The following is a 17,353-nucleotide window of genomic DNA, read 5'->3' on the forward strand; positions in this document are numbered from 1 at the left end:
GGGGGGGGAAGGAGAAGCTGCGAAAGAGAATGGCTCGAATGTTTTGTGCTCACTCTTTGACGTAGCTGCTTGAAGAGCGGCTTTAGATACTCGGCAGATTGCACTTGCGTCGCTGCCATGAGCTTTCCCTGCGTGGTTTGGCGCACCTCGACTGTAGAGGGCGAGATGGACCGAGGGAGGGAACGTTTGTGAAGGGGAGGGGGAGAGCGTCAGCTTCGACTTTTCCCAGTGGCACTCACGCTGGGGGATCGCCTTGGAAGGGCTAAACGAGATTCGGAGCGCGCAAAAGAGAGCGAAATGACTCACGGCTCCTTTGAGCAAGAGCTTCTTCCCAGTCCCTCAAGAGACCCTTGAGCGTGTAGTAGATGATGGGGTAGACCTTGTCTATATCCTTCTTGACCAATTCCAAATCCAACAAGCTATTCATCCCCACACCTTCCCTTCCCTTTTCCTCCACCACGCTTTCCTTTTCCCTCTTCTGCGCCTCCTCGCTGCCCTCCTGCGCATCGCCTTGCGCGTTCTTGCCTTCTTTTGCCGAGTTGGATTTAGTAGCAGAACTCGACATGCCCAATTCCGCCCTCCTAGCAGCTTCCAAAGCCACCTCTGCATCTTTAGCTTCCGCACCAGCCATTGCTCTCATGAAATCATTTTGACCGCTCCTTCCAGCTCCACCGCCTCTCTCCTCCAACAATTCCAAAGCTCTCAATCTCAACCTCCTTTCCTTGATGCTCTCTCCAAACAACTGGATAGGCTCGCCTTTGGCTCGTAGACCCCTTTGCGTCTCTAGTATCGAATCGAGCTCGGAGAGGGAGTGAGCAGCTGCAGCTGCAGCTGCGGTCGCATCTTGAGAATCAACGAGAGATGCATCCTTCGAAGCAGCAGCAGTCGCAGTCGCATCTGCAGAGCCGCTAGCATTCCCATCATCCCTCGCACCACCCCATCCATCCACCGCGCTGCCATTCACGTTCAGCTTCTTTGCCCTCTTTCTATCCCTCTCAGCTCTAGCCTCTTTCAAAGCTCTCCTCTTCTCCTCCGCCAGCAGCAGCAGCACCTCTTCTTCTTCTTCTCGCCTCTTCTCTTGCCCTCCTCGTTCCTGCTCGACCGCTTGCGCTGCGCCTCTCCCCGGTTGCTTGCTATGAGCGCCCTGCAAAGACGATTCGCCTTCCACATCGCTCAAAGCCCCATATCCACCTGCTCCGCCCCCACCACTCCTCGCCTCCGCCTTGCGCTTTCGAATCTCAGCCTTGAGCGCGTCCATAGCTTGCGAGCGGGTCGGGTGCAGTGCAGTGCAGTGCAGTGCGCAAGCGTCTCGGCCGCTTTCGCAAGTCGGTGATGGGCAGGGTTGTGCGCGGTTCGGATTGTTTTCTTTTTTTTTCCAGAGGATGGGAGCGGGGATCGATGCCGAGTGCGAATTGAAATCCGTGAATGTGTGCAGTGAGCGCATCGCAGTGTGGATCGTGGAGCGCTGGTGAGGCTGCATGCATTCACGAGTCACTGAGTATACGAACCGTGCAAGGCATGCGCGGTATGGCACGCAACGCGGATGAGAGTTTGCGCGTGAGACCTCTCACGTGATATACAGCCCCCCCGCGGGGCAACTCAAGGATGCCTCGCTCTCCTCCCCATACACACACACTTAACCTCACACGCGCGGCCTTGTCAATGGACAAGTCATTAGTCAGCCACATCTTCAAACACTTTTCAGATTCGGATCTGCAGTGGTCGAGGCAGTCTGATCCTGATCGCCCAGCAACCTGTACAAGACGAACGACGTGCCACTTGCGCGAATCATCAGCGGGCGCAGACGGGCCAAGTCCCAAGTCCCAAGTCCTGAAAAGCTCAGCTCAGCCTATAGCTGCGCACAAGTCGAGTCTAGCTGCAAGTCTCTCTCCCCCTCCGCTGTACCTACCTGCAACGTACCCGATGCAGCGTGTAACGCAGCACATGGCGAGAGTTGCATGTGGCATGAAGTGTGCCCTGCCCCTGGTCGACCCATGCGCAGGGAGGGTATGCTACCCAACGAACGAGCCATCGCATGGGATTTGTAGGAAGGGAAAGCACATTCTAAACATCGAACAGCTCCTTGAGCTGCCTCATCGTATCCTCTGGGTTCTTGACCGTATGTCCGATAGTCCTAGCATCCTCAAAAATCTCGTGATCATTACCGCCCTTTTGCAGCAAAAAGGCAAGGCAGAAGGGGGGGGGAGATCAAGATGAATAGTCAGACCTTCACTTGCGGTGCGCCGCTCTGCTCTTCCCGTGTCCCGCCTTCTCAGCGCAAAAGAAGGGGGGCGCCAAACTCACCTTGTGCGTCTTATCGCCAAAGAAATGAATCTCGTCGTACTCTTTCGGATCGATGTGTCTGAGCGCATACGTCTTGTCCCAGCCGTTTGGGAAGATATCAAAGGAAATCTGTCCCCCAATCGCAAATGTCAATCCGTAATCTGCAAACTCCTTTTGCAGCACCTCGACAAACTTTGAGCGAATCTGATGCTCATCGTCGTACGTTTGGAAAGCTAGACGTTCGGGTAGTCTGGTATAGAGCCACGAGGGGGCCGGCTCGCGTCACTAGAGGTTCTTCTTCCGAGCACAGCGCATACAATCAAGCACCACCCCCACTCACGAACAGTCTCGACCGATTGGACTGACGTTGATCATGCCGTTGCGGAACTCGATGAATGTGCCTCTGTGAGCGATGCGGCGCGAGTGCAGTGCGGTCAAAAAGAGCGTCTTGTCAAACACACACCAGTCCGCAGCTCGCTCGCTCGATCTTTGGAGCCACTTTCGCCAAACTCTCTTGCCGGCCGCCCCCCCCCCCGTTCTTCTTGCGCCAGCACCAGATCCGATCCACCGCTTGGTTCGCTCTAGATCACGCTATAGTGCGCTCCCCCCCCCCCCCCCCCCCCCCCCCCCCCCCCCCCCCCCCCCCCCCCCCCCCCCCCCTCTCTCCCTTCAGCTCCCACTCACCTCATGATGGGAATATCAAGGTCGGCAATGTACCTCAGCACAAATCTTACCAATTTCTTGTACTTTTCCTCTCCCAGCCACTCGATAAAGCTCTGACTAGCCAACGTCTTGCCATCCCTAAAAGCAGTCAAGCCATTCTCCGCAAAACCCCAATCGAAAGCTCGCAGCGGATCAGGAGAAGCATCCGATCTCAACTGTTCCATAATCTTTCCCAAGTTCGAGCCGCCCAAAAATCCAGTGACGACGTGTTTGCGCAAGGAGGAGAGCAAAAGGATCATGGCTGGCGTGGCAGATTGACGAGCTAGGGACAGCGTACCATCCACGTCGAAGAGACAGAGCACTCGAGGATGCGTACGCTGAGATGCTGGAATCACTTGGCTGGTCGATGCCGCTGCGGCTGCGGCTACCGCTGCTGCGTCTCCTGCCGACATTTTTGCTTGCGGTTCGCTTGCTTGCTTGCTTGAAGTCGGAGGTGCCGTGAGTTGCGGGTCAAGGTGAAGCTTCGGATCGGTAGGAAATTAAAGGCACGCCCACTCGGGATTGGGGGAGCAGAAGACCAAGTAGTAGCTGCACAGACCCTCCGAGAGATGGGTTGTATGAGCGATCACGATTGGGGAAAAGACGAGGGAGGCAAGGAAAAGCGGCAGAAAATGCTTGTCTGCAGTGGTGAATGTGGGGATGGAAGCGGGCGGATCGATCACGATTCGTCCAAGTTCTGTGATCTGGACCGTGAGTGGTGCGTGGTGCGTGGTGCGTGGTGCGTGGTGCGTGGTGAGCGTGTCGAGGTGGACGAGGTGCGCCCCTTTTCTCCTCGAAAGGCGTTGTTGTGAGCCGCAAGAGAAACGGGTGGTGGTGGTGCATCGCTGACCCTTGCGAGTCACGAGTTGCGAGTTCAGGAGCGTTGCAGCTTGCGCGCATCCAACAACCATCCATGCATTCCAAACGATCCATGTCAAATTGCGAATGGAATGCTTTCCCGAAAGCCTAGGCGCGCAAGGCAAGGCAATTGAGGAAGGGGACGTGCGCCTCCCAAAAGAAAGCTCCGCAACCTCCCCCGCCGCGCCGCACAGGCGAGCGCGCGCAGCAATAACACCTGCTGCTGCACGCTGCATGCACCTTCGACGTGCAGGCTTGCAGCAGCAGCAGCAGCAGCAGCAGCACTCTCGAAAGCCACAAGCGGCGCATCGAGAAGATCAGTTCCAAGTCAGAGTTCGCGTTTCAAAAGCCACACACACCTCCATCTCCTCCCCCTTGACTGAAAAGGGGCGTTTCCTAGCTGTCACGAACTCATCACTCGAACAAGCCACCTCGAAGCGAGGCTATTCTTACCTTCCCGATCGAGCTCCCCCTCTTTTTCGTGCGTGGGGGGCTCTCTCTCCCTCTCTAGCTTGGCCCACACACACGTGGACACATGGGAGCGTCGGTCGCACATTTCAGCTCAGCCCCCCCCCCCCCCCCGTTCAACTGGGGCTTGATGCCATTAACTTGCCATTCCTCCATCGAGAGGGTGCGAAGAAGGGCGTGTTGACGTGCGCACGATGAAAGATCGAGCTTAGCGGGGCGGGCAGCGGGACCGACAAAAGGATTGAGGTGTGGCAAGTAAAAGCCCAAAAAGCAGCCTAGAAGAAAGCTCGAAGCTAGGCCAGGTTCGATTGCGGTCGCTGGGGGCGCATGACGCATCATCCAGAACACAAAAGACAATAGAGGCCCCCTTCGCTCCGCCCAAATGTTCCCCTCCCCCCCCCCCCCCCTAACCAAGTTCGCGATCCAACAATCTTTCCAGCGTGCTATCCCTCCACCACTCGTCTTGCTCTTCCAGCGCTTGAAAGAGCATCTCTTCGTTGATACCGTACTGCGCGTAGATGTTGTCCCGCGGCACCCACGAAGCGTCCGCAATCACCGTGCTTCCGGCGCTCGAGGGGGCCAAAGTGGATGCTGGACTCAGCATCGCTGTGCTCCCTGCCGTGCTGGGTGTAGTTGGCAGCTGTGCGGTCTGATATTCGCTCACACCATCCACGGCGAGCGAGAGGTGCGCTGAAGTTGCACTCGAGGGCATGACGGAAGAGAGACCTCCGGGCGATGATAAGGCAGCATCACGGTAGTAGACTCGTAACGCAGCCGCATTATTTCCTCGAAGAATGCTCGTGAGCTGCAGCCCGAGATGGACGAGGGAAAGTCTTGCATCAGCAAAAAAGGCTAGTTTTGAGGCCTCGTGAGAACTTACCTCTGTCTTGTCCGGGACGTATAGTCTCGCAGAGAGCAGCTTGACGATAGCTAGACCAATTCGAAAAATGAGCGCATCGCCCTCCTCCAGCAAGCTAGCAAAACACGGGCAAGAAACGGTCTACATCAGCGACACCTTTTCTCACTCTGCCTCTCTCGGAATTTGCTCAGCTCACATGCAGTCCCATAGTCGGGCCACCGCATCAAAAGGCAAGAATGGAACAAAGAGGGTGCGAGCCCAATCTCGCACGTATGCGCTCGGCCTGACGCCGCGTGCTTGCATATTCGCGTAGACCTTGTGAGGCGATGGAATCGTCATTTATCAGTCATGAGTAGACGCATCCATCGCCAATGCAGGACGTGCCCTAATCACTCACTTTCGGCATTTGGTCAGCGAGCAGAGTGTCAAAGACGCGTCTGCGGGACGTCGAGGAATGTGATGAAGCGCCGGCCACTTGTGAGCACCAGAGTCTCGCCACAATGCAAGGTGCGCGCGCTCACTCACTCAAAGCCAGCAGCTGCATCTTGTCTGAAGGATGGCGTGATAGGAGTCTGGGAATGCATATGGCTCGCAGAGGGTGCAGGTCCACTAGGTATGGGCGTATAAAGAGCTCTCAACCAAGGCCTTTCAGCCAGCAAATTGAGCAGCGCAACCAACGTCTCTGTCGGCGACAAGTTTGACAAGAGCATGGCGGCCAAGGATGATGCGCCGGCTTGGTAGGCTAAAGGAAGGGGTGCGCTGACGGACAAAGATACAGCGGCCGTCGCTCGAAGCTGATCGAGTCGCACCATGACGTATGCTTGCAACACCTGAGCGCAGCGGCACGCTCGGCTGCAAGGGTCAGTCCGGGTCGAGAACGACTTCCCAAACGCTTTGCTCTACTCACATCTCTCAAATCGTCGTACAGAGGCCCCACATCTCGCTGGAACAGCTTCAAGCTCGGTAGTGTGTTGGCGATATCAGCTTCGATGGCTTGTGCATCCGCCTTGGGAAACCTGCCTTCCTTGATCGCCTTTTGAGCTTCAGCCGAGGCGCCTTGGAACAAGTTTCTGGGCAGCATTTGCGCATTCCCGCATGCCAAGGCCCAAATTCTGCCTCTCAAATTCGGCGGAGCGCCTTTCCACCAGATCGCTCTGAGCCTATTTTCTCGTCGCGCCCTGGTCCAGGATGGTAGGATTTCCTGCGTCCAAACCGCTTGGGCGCTAGCTAGCTCAGCATCTTTTTGACGCTTGCGCTCTTCATTCTCTTCCAACTTCTTCTTTTCGGCCTGTTTGTAGGATCGCATCATTTGCTCGAAATCGGACAGGTGCTTTGCGTCCTCTGTGCGCTCTTTAGGCGGCAAGGTGGTCATACGGGTCCGAGACTAGTCGCAGCGAGTTCGAAACGATTAGTAGCACGCTTGCAAGACTTTGCATGCCACGACGAGCACGCACCATGTACTGCTCAAGCGCACTTGGTCCGTTTGACTTTCTTCGATTTTTCTTGCCTGGTTCAGAGTCCGCGATGTCCCTCAGACCTGGCGCACGATCGATCTCGGTGGATGCGGTAGCCACTTCAGAAGCAGGAGCAGAAGTAGCAGAGGTGGACGTGGGGTCTTCGCTGGACGAAGTCGAACTGCCTTCCCTGCGCTCGACTGCGGAGGGATCCTGGTCAGGCCCGGTTGGCGATGCCGTCTGCATCGTAGGACTCCCAGCCGACCGAGGCTCTATTCTTGCCGACGCTTCTTTGCGCTCATTCTGCTCTTCTTCCAACGAAATCGCAGTCATTTGGATAGCCGAAACTTCTGAAAGCCGCGTCTGATCCTCGTCGGACTTTCTCGAAGCACTCGCGTGGTGATCCTCTGCCACGTATTCCAAAATCTCGCCATCCTCGCCTGCGACCATCATGGAGATGCCTGGTTTGGTTGAGCTATGACCCAATCCCGCAGCCGCAGCAGATGATCGATCCAACGAGCTGTCGAAAGTCGCAGAGCCTCGCTGCGTAGGGACAGGGCTAGCGCCACGTGATGATGAGCTGTAACGATCCGCTGCATTCTCCATCTCTGTGGGGGTCACAGCTCTGGAGCTGGGTCTGCTTCTTCTGCCCATATACCTTCCCTCTCCCGCCATTTTGCGATCCGTCGCAGAGCTCCTCACGCTTTCCGACGAGTTTCTCGATTCTTCATTGCCGGTAGCAGGGGCACTGCGACCCGAAGCAAAAGAGGAGCGCAAGCTCAGAGAGCCATTCTCGCTATTGCTTTGACTCGTCCCTCCTTCCTGGCTCATTGCTCTCTTCAGCATCCTATCTCGATGCGCTGCAGCCGCGGCAACTCTTTGAGCTGCCGAACTCCCACTAGCTATAGAGTCTTGCCTTATCTCGACGCTGGATCGACTGCCAAAGGCTACGCCTGCTCCGTATGGGGACCGCATCATGTGCTGATCGTGACTTGCCGATCCAAGCGCGCTTCCAGGTGCAGGACTTTCCAGCGCAACATCTACAAATCCAACAGGTTCCACATCTTCTGAATACGTGCGGCTCCGAGGTCTCGCTTCTCCTGCCGCGTTCCTGATGCTCCTCGATCTCTGCCCAGAGACGGGCCTTAGAGGTCTGCCATCTGCGTACGTATAGCTAGCAGAGGAAAAGGTAGGAGATGGGACGGACGCGTATTGCGCTTCTGCCTCTGCAGCTAGAGAGTCAGCACCCTCACCAGGAAGGTCTACCAAGGAAGATCGCCTGAAGCTCCTACCGCTGCCGCTGCCGCTGGCTGCTTGCATCGAGAAGGGCGACAACTCGGGCAAATCGTATCTTTGAGGAACGACGGATTCCATTCGCTTGTGAGACGAGTCTACGCTCTGAGACTTGCTGCTGTCTGACGATGAGCTGACTTGGCCAGCTGCACTCTGCAAGACTTGAGCTGTCGAAGCTGCTCTGCCCCCATCTTCGGATGCCCCTTGCGAGCCAGACGTATTGCCCTGCAGCTCCGCTCCGCTATTCCTATTCCTCAGCTGCTGGGGAGCTGCAACATTTGCGACTTGCACATCGACTTGGGCAGCGCGCTCCGATGCCTCGTGTGTATGCCCCTCGGAGTTTGAGGCACACTCCTCTGTGCCATCCTCCAAGGGCGAGGTTTGCATCGCATTCGCTACACGGTTGTCAGGAAGAGCCTGCCCGTCGAGAGGGTCGCCGTGCAGCTCGTCCGCTGCAGCGACGCCATCCAAAGTATCCTCCTCATCCACTGCCACGTTGGCCGTCTCTCGCGCTCGATGTTCCCCATTCGCTACAGGACTTTTCGTGATGCTTGGACCGTCGTGCTCATCCTCGTCTGCCAAGACCGGCTTGGTATGCGCAGCGTGCTCGTCTCTCGACCCCTCGAAGCCTGCAACGAAAAGCGTCGCATCTCGCGTGCCGTCCATCTCCGCTTTTGCTCTCGCCTCACCGGTCGTCGAGGTGATGTCGTGATTCATGGCAGCCTGCACCATTCCGTATCAACTCTTTGCTTGGCAGGCAGGCGGAATGGGGGAATGCCGGTGAAGCAGTGGTGAGGTGTTCGCAGAGGGCAGCAGACCTGCGCGATCAGCAGCAGCCAGAGGGAGGGGGGTGCAGCGCGCAGGGTCTTGATTTGAAGCGCTTATCGCGAGCGAGCGCAGATTCCAGGGTCTTGCGGGGCTTGAGCGTAAAGAGCGTGATGAAGGCCTCGCGAGATTCGCAAAGTGCGGGTTCAAGAGTCCTTGATTGATGGGCGAAGACGCGCTCGCTGTTCGACCAACTCGTGACTAGCGGCCTGCCTCGCCTAGCTGCGCGTGATGGATGGATTGCCCGCGGGCCGAGTCGGTGGGATGATTTGGTGCAGTCGAATCGAATCACCGAATGGAGGTCAAGAAAAGGCAGAGTTGTAAGTTCAATCATCGATCGACCTTGCAGCATCCATCGCATCAAGTATGCGCTACCGGTACAGCTGCCTCGATCATTGACCGGCGATGCGGTGCTGCGTGGTGCTGTGCGGTTGCTCGCAACAATCCTGCTGCTGCCCGGCCTAGCTAGCTCGCCGGAAGACGGCGCGGAGGGGCGCGTGCAAGCAGGCTACAGCAGCACGCACCGCGCGAACCGAACCGTACATCATATAGATCGGCGTTCTTGCCGCGCGCCTGCTGCCCGCCGTTGATGATCTGCTTTGGCGCTTCGTACATCGATCACAGCATCGCACTCCCACGCCTCGCTTCACACGATCGCCACTTAGACTCGTGAGCGCGCGAGTGAGTGGGTTGTGTGCGTTGTGTGCGTGTGTCCTAGGCTTTAAAACTCAGCACCCCATTCAAAACTTGCTCTGCTGCTGGCGTGCAGGCGCAGCTTCAGCGCACTCCTGACTCGTCGTGACTAATGAGCACCTACTCAAAAAAAGCCCTCTCACCTCTCATGAACACGAGATTCAAGAAAACGAAAAAGAGAACAAGCATCATCGAAATGTGGAAAAGTTCTACGTCATTGCGGCAGAAAGAAGGTTTTCCCCCGAAAACAAAAAGATCAAAGAGCGTGCGGAGTGCGATGATCGGAGCGTCGTGCCGAGTCGAGAGAGTGAGTGGGAAGGATGTGCATCCGCGTAAACGTTCCTACAGCTTCCGTTTCCGAATCAGAAATAGCCTCTCCCACATCTTGCTCCTCCTCCTCCTCCTCTTCCTCATCTTCGTGACTACGATGCTGCCGCTGCCGCTGCTGGGGAGAGCCCACGATGGCATCGCACGCCGACATTGCAGGAGGTGAAGTGCAGTGGAGGGCGGAGACGGCCGAAGCGGGTGAGCTTGGTGCGCTGCGGCTTCTCAGAGTCGCAAGGTTGGTAGAGGCGGAAGCAAGCTCTTGGCTGGTGGCGGTCTGAACCGCACTCCTACCATCAAGCATGCCAAACGCTTCCTCGTCCGAGTCGATGCTCACTCCAAAGCTGGATCGACCCTTGACACGACGCGCAAGACTTGCTCGACCACCGTGACTCTTGCGGCTCACGTTGCTGGTGCTGCTGCATGCATGTCTGCTAGAGCTCGCTTCGGACTGTTGACTAGCAGACCTGTCGGTGCCTCTTCTCGACCCGATAGATCGAGTGATGGACCCGCCGTGGGAGATTTGTGCCGCTTGACTAAATGGTCTTTCATCGATCGAGCGGGGCGAGCTTGGAAAGCATACGGGCTTGCGGTACGAGCTGCAGCGTCTGGACGACTCGATGTCTTCGCACGAGATTGCCAAGCCCACCGGTAGTCGACTATCGCTCGAACCTCGTCGGCGGCTACGCACAGGGGGATATCGCAAGTCCATGCTGTGGGATCTCGCAGGAATCGGTGGCAACGTCAAGTGAGCGTCGTTTGCCGGTGCAAAGCTGTCCGTGTCCGGCAGCCTTGGTGATCTGCCGCCTTCGCTTGGTGTGCGGCGCTTGGCGTTGAGGTAGTCCTCTTCCATTTTCATGCTGCCGTCAGATCCGGATGGGGAGAGTGGTGAAGCGTATGCTGGAGCTGGTGTCCGCTGAACGGGCGAAGAGACCAAGTCTGCTTGGCTGTAGGGCAGAATGTTGATCTGATTCGCAGCTCGCGAGTATTCGTCATCGCGATCTGTGGCGTTCCCACTGCTGAGACCGACGTGGTCGGATGAGGTGTTGAGGTAGCCCAGAGCACCTGCTCGGTATTGGCGAGTGCGTGCGGAATACCTGTCATCGGAGGATGCTGGGCCGGCGCTTCTCTGATTGCGCGCCATCTCTTCCAGCTGCGCCTTGACGATGACGCGCTTCGAATCTCTGAAAACCTTTCCGGCCAGCATGGGAGGCACGGAGAAGAGCAGAGCGGCGCCTGCCACTTGGTAGCTGACCAAGTGCGCGGGCCAGTGAAAGTAGAAGAAGATGAAGATGACGTCGACGACGATGTTGAGGACAAAGAAGCGGAAACCTTGTGCGATGAGCACCTTGGAGAGCGAGGTCATGCCGAAGCGTTTCCAGCCAGACGGTCTCAAGAGGCTCTGCAGACCGCCTTGCAAGAGTCTGTGCAGGGTCAAAAGCATGATGACCACGTCTTGGAGGAGCGCCGGCACCTTGTAAGCAACATTGTATACGGTGCGCAGCTTGCGTTGGGTGTCGTAGTGGCACCATCCGCTGCCATCTGGAATGTCCAGACCCTTGCCGTAGTATGGCAGGCTGACGCAGCTCAGCACCAACACGATGCCCCAGAGGCCTAGGACAGGCATGGCCACGCGTCGCTGCCACTCGTAGAGGCTCAGCGTGCGCATGATGAAGACAAGAGGCACCGCGTTGGCCAGCGGAACGAGCAGCACGTTGAAAGTGCGCGCATAAGTTGCGCACGCATCTTGGCCCAACTCTCGACCCACGGGAGCGGAAATGTAGACCAGGATGAGGGTGAGCACGGCAGGCGAGAGTATGCGGCAGGTGAGATATGCCAAACGGCTGGTGAGCTTCACTCGATTCTTCCACCCTGCCTCGCGCAATAGCGACAGGTCAAAAGGCAAGGCGCTTATCAGATCCCACAGCACCATGCCCAAGAAAGCGGCAAAGAGCTGCTGCAGCACTTGAAAAGAGACCGCAACGTCCTTGGGCAAATGCCAGAAGATGAGATCGCCTTGCATCGCCTGAGCGAACAATTCCCGATCGGTCTGACCAAAAGTCAGGTGCATGGCTGGTCTTGCCATGTTGGATGGTGGTGGTCGTCCCTCTTCGACGAAAGTGATGTGTTTGAGAAGCGGCAAGCTGAGAATCAGCGCGTCGAGAGGAGCTCTGAAAGAAAGAGAGGGAGAGGGAGAGGGAGATGAAGCGGGGAAGGGTGACAAGGAGAGGCGTTGGAAATGATGCACAAGCCTTGGCGATTCTCTTATACGAAGCGGTGCGCCCCAATCAGGTGACGAGCAAAGGTCTGTGCGCAGAGGCGAAGGCATGCGCTTGAGCGTTGTTGAGCGACTGATGGACATCGGGAAGGAGATGCATGGAAAGCCACATTTTGACCGAGGGGCCACTCGGATGCATCAGTCACGAATGTCGGTGTGTTATTGTGACTCGCAAGGCCCGCAGTCGCGTAGAATCTCGATTTGTCCTTCGGGAGCAAGACCAAATCCATCGTCGCGGGATGTAGTAGCTGCAGCAAAAGCAAGCCTTGCGCAAAGATGCCGCGGGAATGTGAATGGATGGCCTCGCAGCAGAGGCACAAATTTCTCCCGCAGAAAGTTGGAGTGGGCCAGGCTTGTCCCATCCCGTCTAGCCACAATGAATTACCCCGGTGTCGTAAACAGACTCCACAGCTATGCCAGACGCTGTCCTCCGACTCACCCAACCAACGCTCCATGCGTGCCGTTCCTGTGGTCCGATATCGATTCGGATCCGTCAAGCAAGCAAGCAAGCAAGCAATTAGCAAGCAAGGGAACAAGCAAGCAGTGAAGTGGTTCAAACAAAGGACAGGGGAGGAGGTGTGCTGGTTTGCTGATGCGTGCAGCAGGGCTGCATCAGTCATACACCCACGCTGCGAGAGGGCCAGCCTTGTCTCTCCTTTCTGCTCCACCTGAGACATGGCTCTAGCTGACCAGGCTCTGCATGGGTCTCACGTGGAATTTGCGCGGAGATGCGTGCATGCCATGCATGGGGCGTCGACTCGACAAAGCCCCACGATTTGAGTCCTAGCTGACTTCGAGAATGCGGATGCTCTGCATCATGTGTCACAAACTCACAAACGACTTTGTCTCACATCTCACATCAAGGTCCGAGGTGCCGGCATACGCGGTCGACCGATGTGCAGCATATATGCAGCTGCGGTCGGGAAAAGCTGGATGCTGGCGCTCTGCTATGGCTGATGCTGATGCTGATGCTGATGCTGATGCTGATGCTGATGCTGATGCTGATGCTGATGCTGATGCTGATGCTGATGCTGATACTCACACTGAAATGGACTCACGACTGAGCGGGCCTTTTTCTGCTTTGATCCGTTCCGATCCATGCAGGTCTCTCCGCTGCTTCTCTCCTCGCTCGATGTCCGAGTGAGGCTTGCAGGCGGTCTGAGACGCTGCTGCTGAGTGTACCAACAAGCAGGCGTATATTTGTGCGCAGTTTACGAGCGTACCGTAATCTGGGCTCAGCGGGGCTCGAATTTCGCTCCCCGCTGCTCTTCAATTGGATGACGACTCGCGACTGAGGGCAGCGGGACAATTCAAATGTGACCATGTGCCGCAACGACGGTCGATCGAGGCACGATCAGCCAGCCAGCCAGCTAGAGAGTGACGCGCATGTTCACAGAAGTCACCAGTGATGAATGTCTCGCGGGAAGGAGACCAAAGTCACAGTCTTCCTTTTAGTTCACTCAAAATTAGCTCCGCACGCGATTTTTGGACGCATTCGGCCGCTCGCGATCTTGCTCGGGACCGGCATGCATGCATGCGTGATGCGCTGCAATTCAGCTTCCTCCACCACCACACGCGCATCCCAGCACGAATCTCTCTTCTGCTGACTCACAGACTGCTGACCGCTGGCCCACAGCTGATGTGGCTGCACTGACGCTCACATTACTACTCACAAATCTATACTCTGCCTAGACACACGAGGTGGTTGTCTCAGGCTCTCAGCAGGGTAAAAGCCATGGCGCACCGCGGTTGAAGCCGCTCGCGTCCCACACTAAGACATGGCGCGCACCCTCGAATCGCGAAGCGCTGCGCTGGTTGGCTGCCAGCATGCATCCCGACAGCAATAAGCCCCCCCGCGCGCGCGGCGAGTCAGAATCTTCGATCGAAGTGGGGGTGAGCAAGACGTGCCATCAGCCCGAGGCTTGGAAGGTGTGCAAATGCAAATGTCAAGCATCGGTGAGCCATGCTCGGCGAGAGAGAGCCAGCCAGCCAGCCGTGCCCTGCTGCTTGCTATAGCTGCTGTGCATACTTGACTCATACACGCACTCAAAAACACTTTGACCAGCAGCACATTTCCATGCACATCTATCTGCATGCGCCTCTATGTTGATGCATGGCTGCATATGCTGTCAACGGCAATTTGTGGCTTGATTGGGATGCGCGCAACGCTAAAAAGAAAACGTCCTTTTCCACGTTCCTGCATTCCGGTCGTATCTGCGCTTTTCCCACGCTTCCTTCCATTCTTTTCATTCTCTTCGCTCGTCTCTTCGCTCTCACAGCTTGCCTGCTTCTCATCAAGTGCTGCGCGAGGCTCGTTGCTGATCATTTACCTGCAGCGATGACGACTAGAGTCGACCATCCCTACGCATCTGTGCGTGGTCTGATCACACGTGGTTCTTGTCCAGAGGGCGCCCCTCTGCTGGACTGATGCCAACGCTCACAACGCTCGATGCAGCAGGCCAGCTAGTCCTCACAGCAGTCATCAGTCAGAGGCGGGCAGAGGTGTGAGCAGCGCGCTAGCAAAGTGGCAAGTACGCATGCAGCATTCGTTCGAGCTAGTAGCCGAAGCACTTGTGAATGCATCCATCTAGCTCGAGAAGCAGCTTGAAAGGGCGTGACAAAAGGAGGGTTGCGAAAAGCAATTGCGAGCATCTAGGTGCATCGCCTTGCTTGCTGGCCCGTCCATACGAGCACGGAGCGGAAATGCTGCAGCGAGCCCAACGGCGCTTCGTTTAGGTTTCCTCTTGCTCGACCTCGGATGCACGATTCTTTGATAGACGCAGCCCGTCGCGGGAAGTGCGCAACGACGGCTCTGCGATTTTGGCCACAATCGGCCACAGCCACACGAAGTCTTGAGGAAGGTCCGCAACACCATGGAACCTTTCAGCAAGGCATCTTGGCTGAAAGGAGCCTCGGTGATGCGCCGAGAGACTTTTGGAGCGCCGTTGCAAATGTCACGTGGAAGCAGTGACAGGTTGATGCGATGGCGTGCATAGAAGCCTATTAGGGACTTCTTGCTGGACTCCGATTGAGATCGAATGGTAGGGGTGGCTTGTTGGGCTGAGGAGCAGCCTTGTTCGGTGCTCTGACGTTCTTTCCAATGGCCGCGCTTAGTGCCTGATTGGTATTCTTCAGCTCTCTCTGCTGCGCTGGCGTCAAACCCTTTCTAACTGATGACGTCTCCAGAATAGGCTCGTACTTTGGCGCCTTGAATGCCATTTTCTTGCGTCCGAGCTGCAAAACGTCCTCTCCATCAGCTTGACGTCGGAGAGCTTCCAGCTGCTCCTCCAGGTCTTCGTTGGTTCCGAAAGTTGTGCCTATTCGTGTCCGCCTGCGCTTCGGCGTTGACGATTGGCCTTCTGCATCGGCCACGGGCCTCACTCGCGGCCGTCCCACATTCGAACTGAAACTTCTCTGCACGCCCGGAACCTTTTCCCAAAGTTTTTCGCGAGGCCATCCGGCTTGCAGCAGCTTCGATCGTACTTTGGATCTGCCAACCTGCGCCTTGCGTTGCTCGCGCGACGTCTCGGGAAAAAATTTGCTCTTATCGGCACCGGCCGCTTGGATCTCTGACAAGAGCTTCGATACGACCTGAGCATTGGCATGTCGAGGATTTCCAGGCACCGCCGTCCACACCTCCATCTCGCTCTTGCCACTCTTTCTCATTCTCTCGCGCTCTTTCACCCTCCTATTTCGCGCGGCGCTATACTTTGCCGCCTTTCTCTTCCTCGCCAACGGCAAAGCTAAAGAGTCCAGCTCGGGCGATGTGGGCGGCGTCGCTTCAGGCGGTCTGGACAGGACCCCTTCGCTCGAAGCTCCGTCAGAGGAGGTCGGGCTCGGCAATTTGGCTTTCGAAGCTCGCGAAAAGCTCGAGCTGGACGATGCGCCAGACAGCAGAGCTCTTTCCAGTTCGGCTCCCGTCAATTCCCCCGCCGAAGCTAGCGGAGCTCGCCGATGGAGAATCGTCGTGCCAGAAAGAAGGGACATCCAGTCGACGTCGTTGTGAACTTGAGCAATGCGCCCGACATGGTTGCAAGGGAGCGTCGGACGAGCCGTGCTCATGATGGAGACAAGGAGAAGCGCGCCCAGCGCTTTGGGCACCTCGCTAGCTTGCAACAGAGTCTGCATAGTTCAGCACTGGATGGAAGCGGGTGAATGGGCCAAAAGTCTTCGAAGAAGGTGCGCAATGAGCGAGAGGCGCTCGTGAGCAGGGCTCGTCGCTGAGCCAACAGACCTGCTGACTCGTCTGTCAAGTGGATATCGCACGGAAAAGGAGACACAGACCAGCTGTGCCGCGGTATGAGAGAATGTGAACGCAAGAAGAGAAAGCCAGGCACCGAGACAAGGTCCAAATCGAAGAGTGAGGCCAGGATGAGGAAGAAACCGTCTTTCCCCACACATCCCGTAAATATACCCGGATATCTCTCTGTATTCAGTAGAGCGCTGCTTTGTCGATCGATGAATGGCGGGGGTGGCAATCTGTTGCGAATGACAGACGCAGTGGCAAAATGGAGGCCGCCGGCTTTGACGCCAACGAGCTCGAGTTGCGTCACAGTCAAGAAGCCTCTTGCCGTCCGCATGCCTACTAGATGCAACGCACACTCGTATAGGGCTGCGCCAACCAGCCACAATGACCTTGGCGCAATCAACAACAACGCCCTGGCGGCGGGATCTGAAAGGCCCATGCACTGGCTGAGCGCCGGCATGGGCTTGACGAGTGAAGGACATCTCAACAGTGGGCCGAACCTTGCGGCCATGTACAGTGTGTTCCTGCACTTCAATCAAATCCCTGGGACCGTCACAAGTGAGGCAGCGTTGAGATCTGCAAGGACGTCAGCGGTGTGAGTGTCTTGTTGTGCAGTGAGCCACAGGTGCGCCACCTCTAGATAGCGTCGAACAGAGAGAGTGGCGGTGTCGACGACGTGAGGCTGATGGAGTCAAAGCAGCGAGCGATACGGGTTTGAATGCTCCATCTACGTTGATTCGATCATGGATGAGGCTTACTTGCTGCGTATGACACCAATCAATCCTTTCGCTCGACCCTCGACCGATCACTTGAAATTAGCCTGATCGCATGCACTGATGGTCATGACTCGGAAGGCTTCAGGGATGTGTAGAAGAATCAGGCGGCCCAATCCTGGACGCTGATATCCTGGCCTGATCAAACATGACTCACGACTCTTGGGATGATGACTTTAGACTCAAGACTCACTTTGACCACCGACTCGACTCAGATCGTCGTGATGCCGTACCCCGCCTCTGGATGCGCTGGATGGTCAGTAGAGACAGGTCACGTGATGCTCGCACGGAGCACAT

General features: G+C 56.7%; 6 protein-coding genes across 6 annotated transcripts; 1 reads left to right on the forward strand and 5 right to left on the reverse strand.

The window, feature by feature from the left end:
* Window positions 1-52: 52 nt before the first annotated feature.
* Window positions 53-1,455, reverse strand: IE81DRAFT_326798 (hypothetical protein; the record flags this gene model as incomplete). The annotated part of the gene is made up of 2 exons (XM_025514915.1): window positions 307-1,455; window positions 53-151 (listed from the first exon to the last, which is right to left on the reverse strand). Coding segments are annotated over exons 1-2 (1,237 nt in total), but the record flags the coding sequence as incomplete, so codon positions are not given.
* Window positions 1,456-2,064: 609 nt separating this feature from the next.
* IE81DRAFT_295245 (eukaryotic phosphomannomutase) lies at window positions 2,065-3,398 on the reverse strand (the record flags this gene model as incomplete). The annotated part of the gene is made up of 4 exons (XM_025512085.1): window positions 2,065-2,169; window positions 2,305-2,533; window positions 2,624-2,686; window positions 2,968-3,398. The coding sequence occupies 4 exons, from the start codon at window positions 3,396-3,398 to the stop codon at window positions 2,065-2,067; spliced, it is 828 nt and encodes a 275-aa protein (XP_025366329.1).
* Window positions 3,399-4,716: 1,318 nt separating this feature from the next.
* Window positions 4,717-9,133, reverse strand: IE81DRAFT_318334 (hypothetical protein; the record flags this gene model as incomplete). The annotated part of the gene is made up of 7 exons (XM_025512602.1): window positions 6,625-9,133; window positions 6,078-6,554; window positions 5,696-6,000; window positions 5,568-5,607; window positions 5,367-5,485; window positions 5,192-5,285; window positions 4,717-5,116 (listed from the first exon to the last, which is right to left on the reverse strand). The coding sequence occupies exons 1-7, from the start codon at window positions 8,647-8,649 to the stop codon at window positions 4,718-4,720; spliced, it is 3,459 nt and encodes a 1,152-aa protein (XP_025366330.1). The 5' UTR covers window positions 8,650-9,133.
* Window positions 9,134-9,644: 511 nt separating this feature from the next.
* Window positions 9,645-12,603, reverse strand: IE81DRAFT_326801 (hypothetical protein). Its single transcript, XM_025514916.1, has one exon. It carries the CDS (start codon window positions 12,119-12,121, stop codon window positions 9,692-9,694), a length of 2,430 nt encoding a protein of 809 aa, XP_025366331.1. The 5' UTR covers window positions 12,122-12,603; the 3' UTR covers window positions 9,645-9,691.
* Window positions 12,218-12,923, forward strand: IE81DRAFT_42727 (hypothetical protein). The gene has a single exon (XM_025517338.1). It carries the CDS (start codon window positions 12,314-12,316, stop codon window positions 12,707-12,709), a length of 396 nt encoding a protein of 131 aa, XP_025366332.1. The 5' UTR covers window positions 12,218-12,313; the 3' UTR covers window positions 12,710-12,923.
* Window positions 12,924-15,040: 2,117 nt separating this feature from the next.
* Window positions 15,041-16,165, reverse strand: IE81DRAFT_332527 (hypothetical protein; the record flags this gene model as incomplete). Its single annotated transcript, XM_025515317.1, has 1 exon — window positions 15,041-16,165. One exon carries the CDS (start codon window positions 16,163-16,165, stop codon window positions 15,041-15,043), a length of 1,125 nt encoding a protein of 374 aa, XP_025366333.1.
* Between the last annotated feature and the right edge of the window lie 1,188 nt (window positions 16,166-17,353).

This window comes from Ceraceosorus guamensis (genome assembly GCF_003144195.1).
Source record: "Ceraceosorus guamensis strain MCA 4658 unplaced genomic scaffold IE81scaffold_138, whole genome shotgun sequence".
NCBI classification, from domain to species: domain Eukaryota; kingdom Fungi; phylum Basidiomycota; class Exobasidiomycetes; order Ceraceosorales; family Ceraceosoraceae; genus Ceraceosorus; species Ceraceosorus guamensis.

Bases quoted from the DNA above. Each gene is read 5' to 3' on its own strand.
- IE81DRAFT_326801 (XM_025514916.1), bottom strand. From the start codon at position 12,121: ATGTCCATCAGTCGCTCAACAACGCTCAAGCGCATGCCTTCGCCTCTG.
- IE81DRAFT_42727 (XM_025517338.1), top strand. From the start codon at position 12,314: ATGCCGCGGGAATGTGAATGGATGGCCTCGCAGCAGAGGCACAAATTT.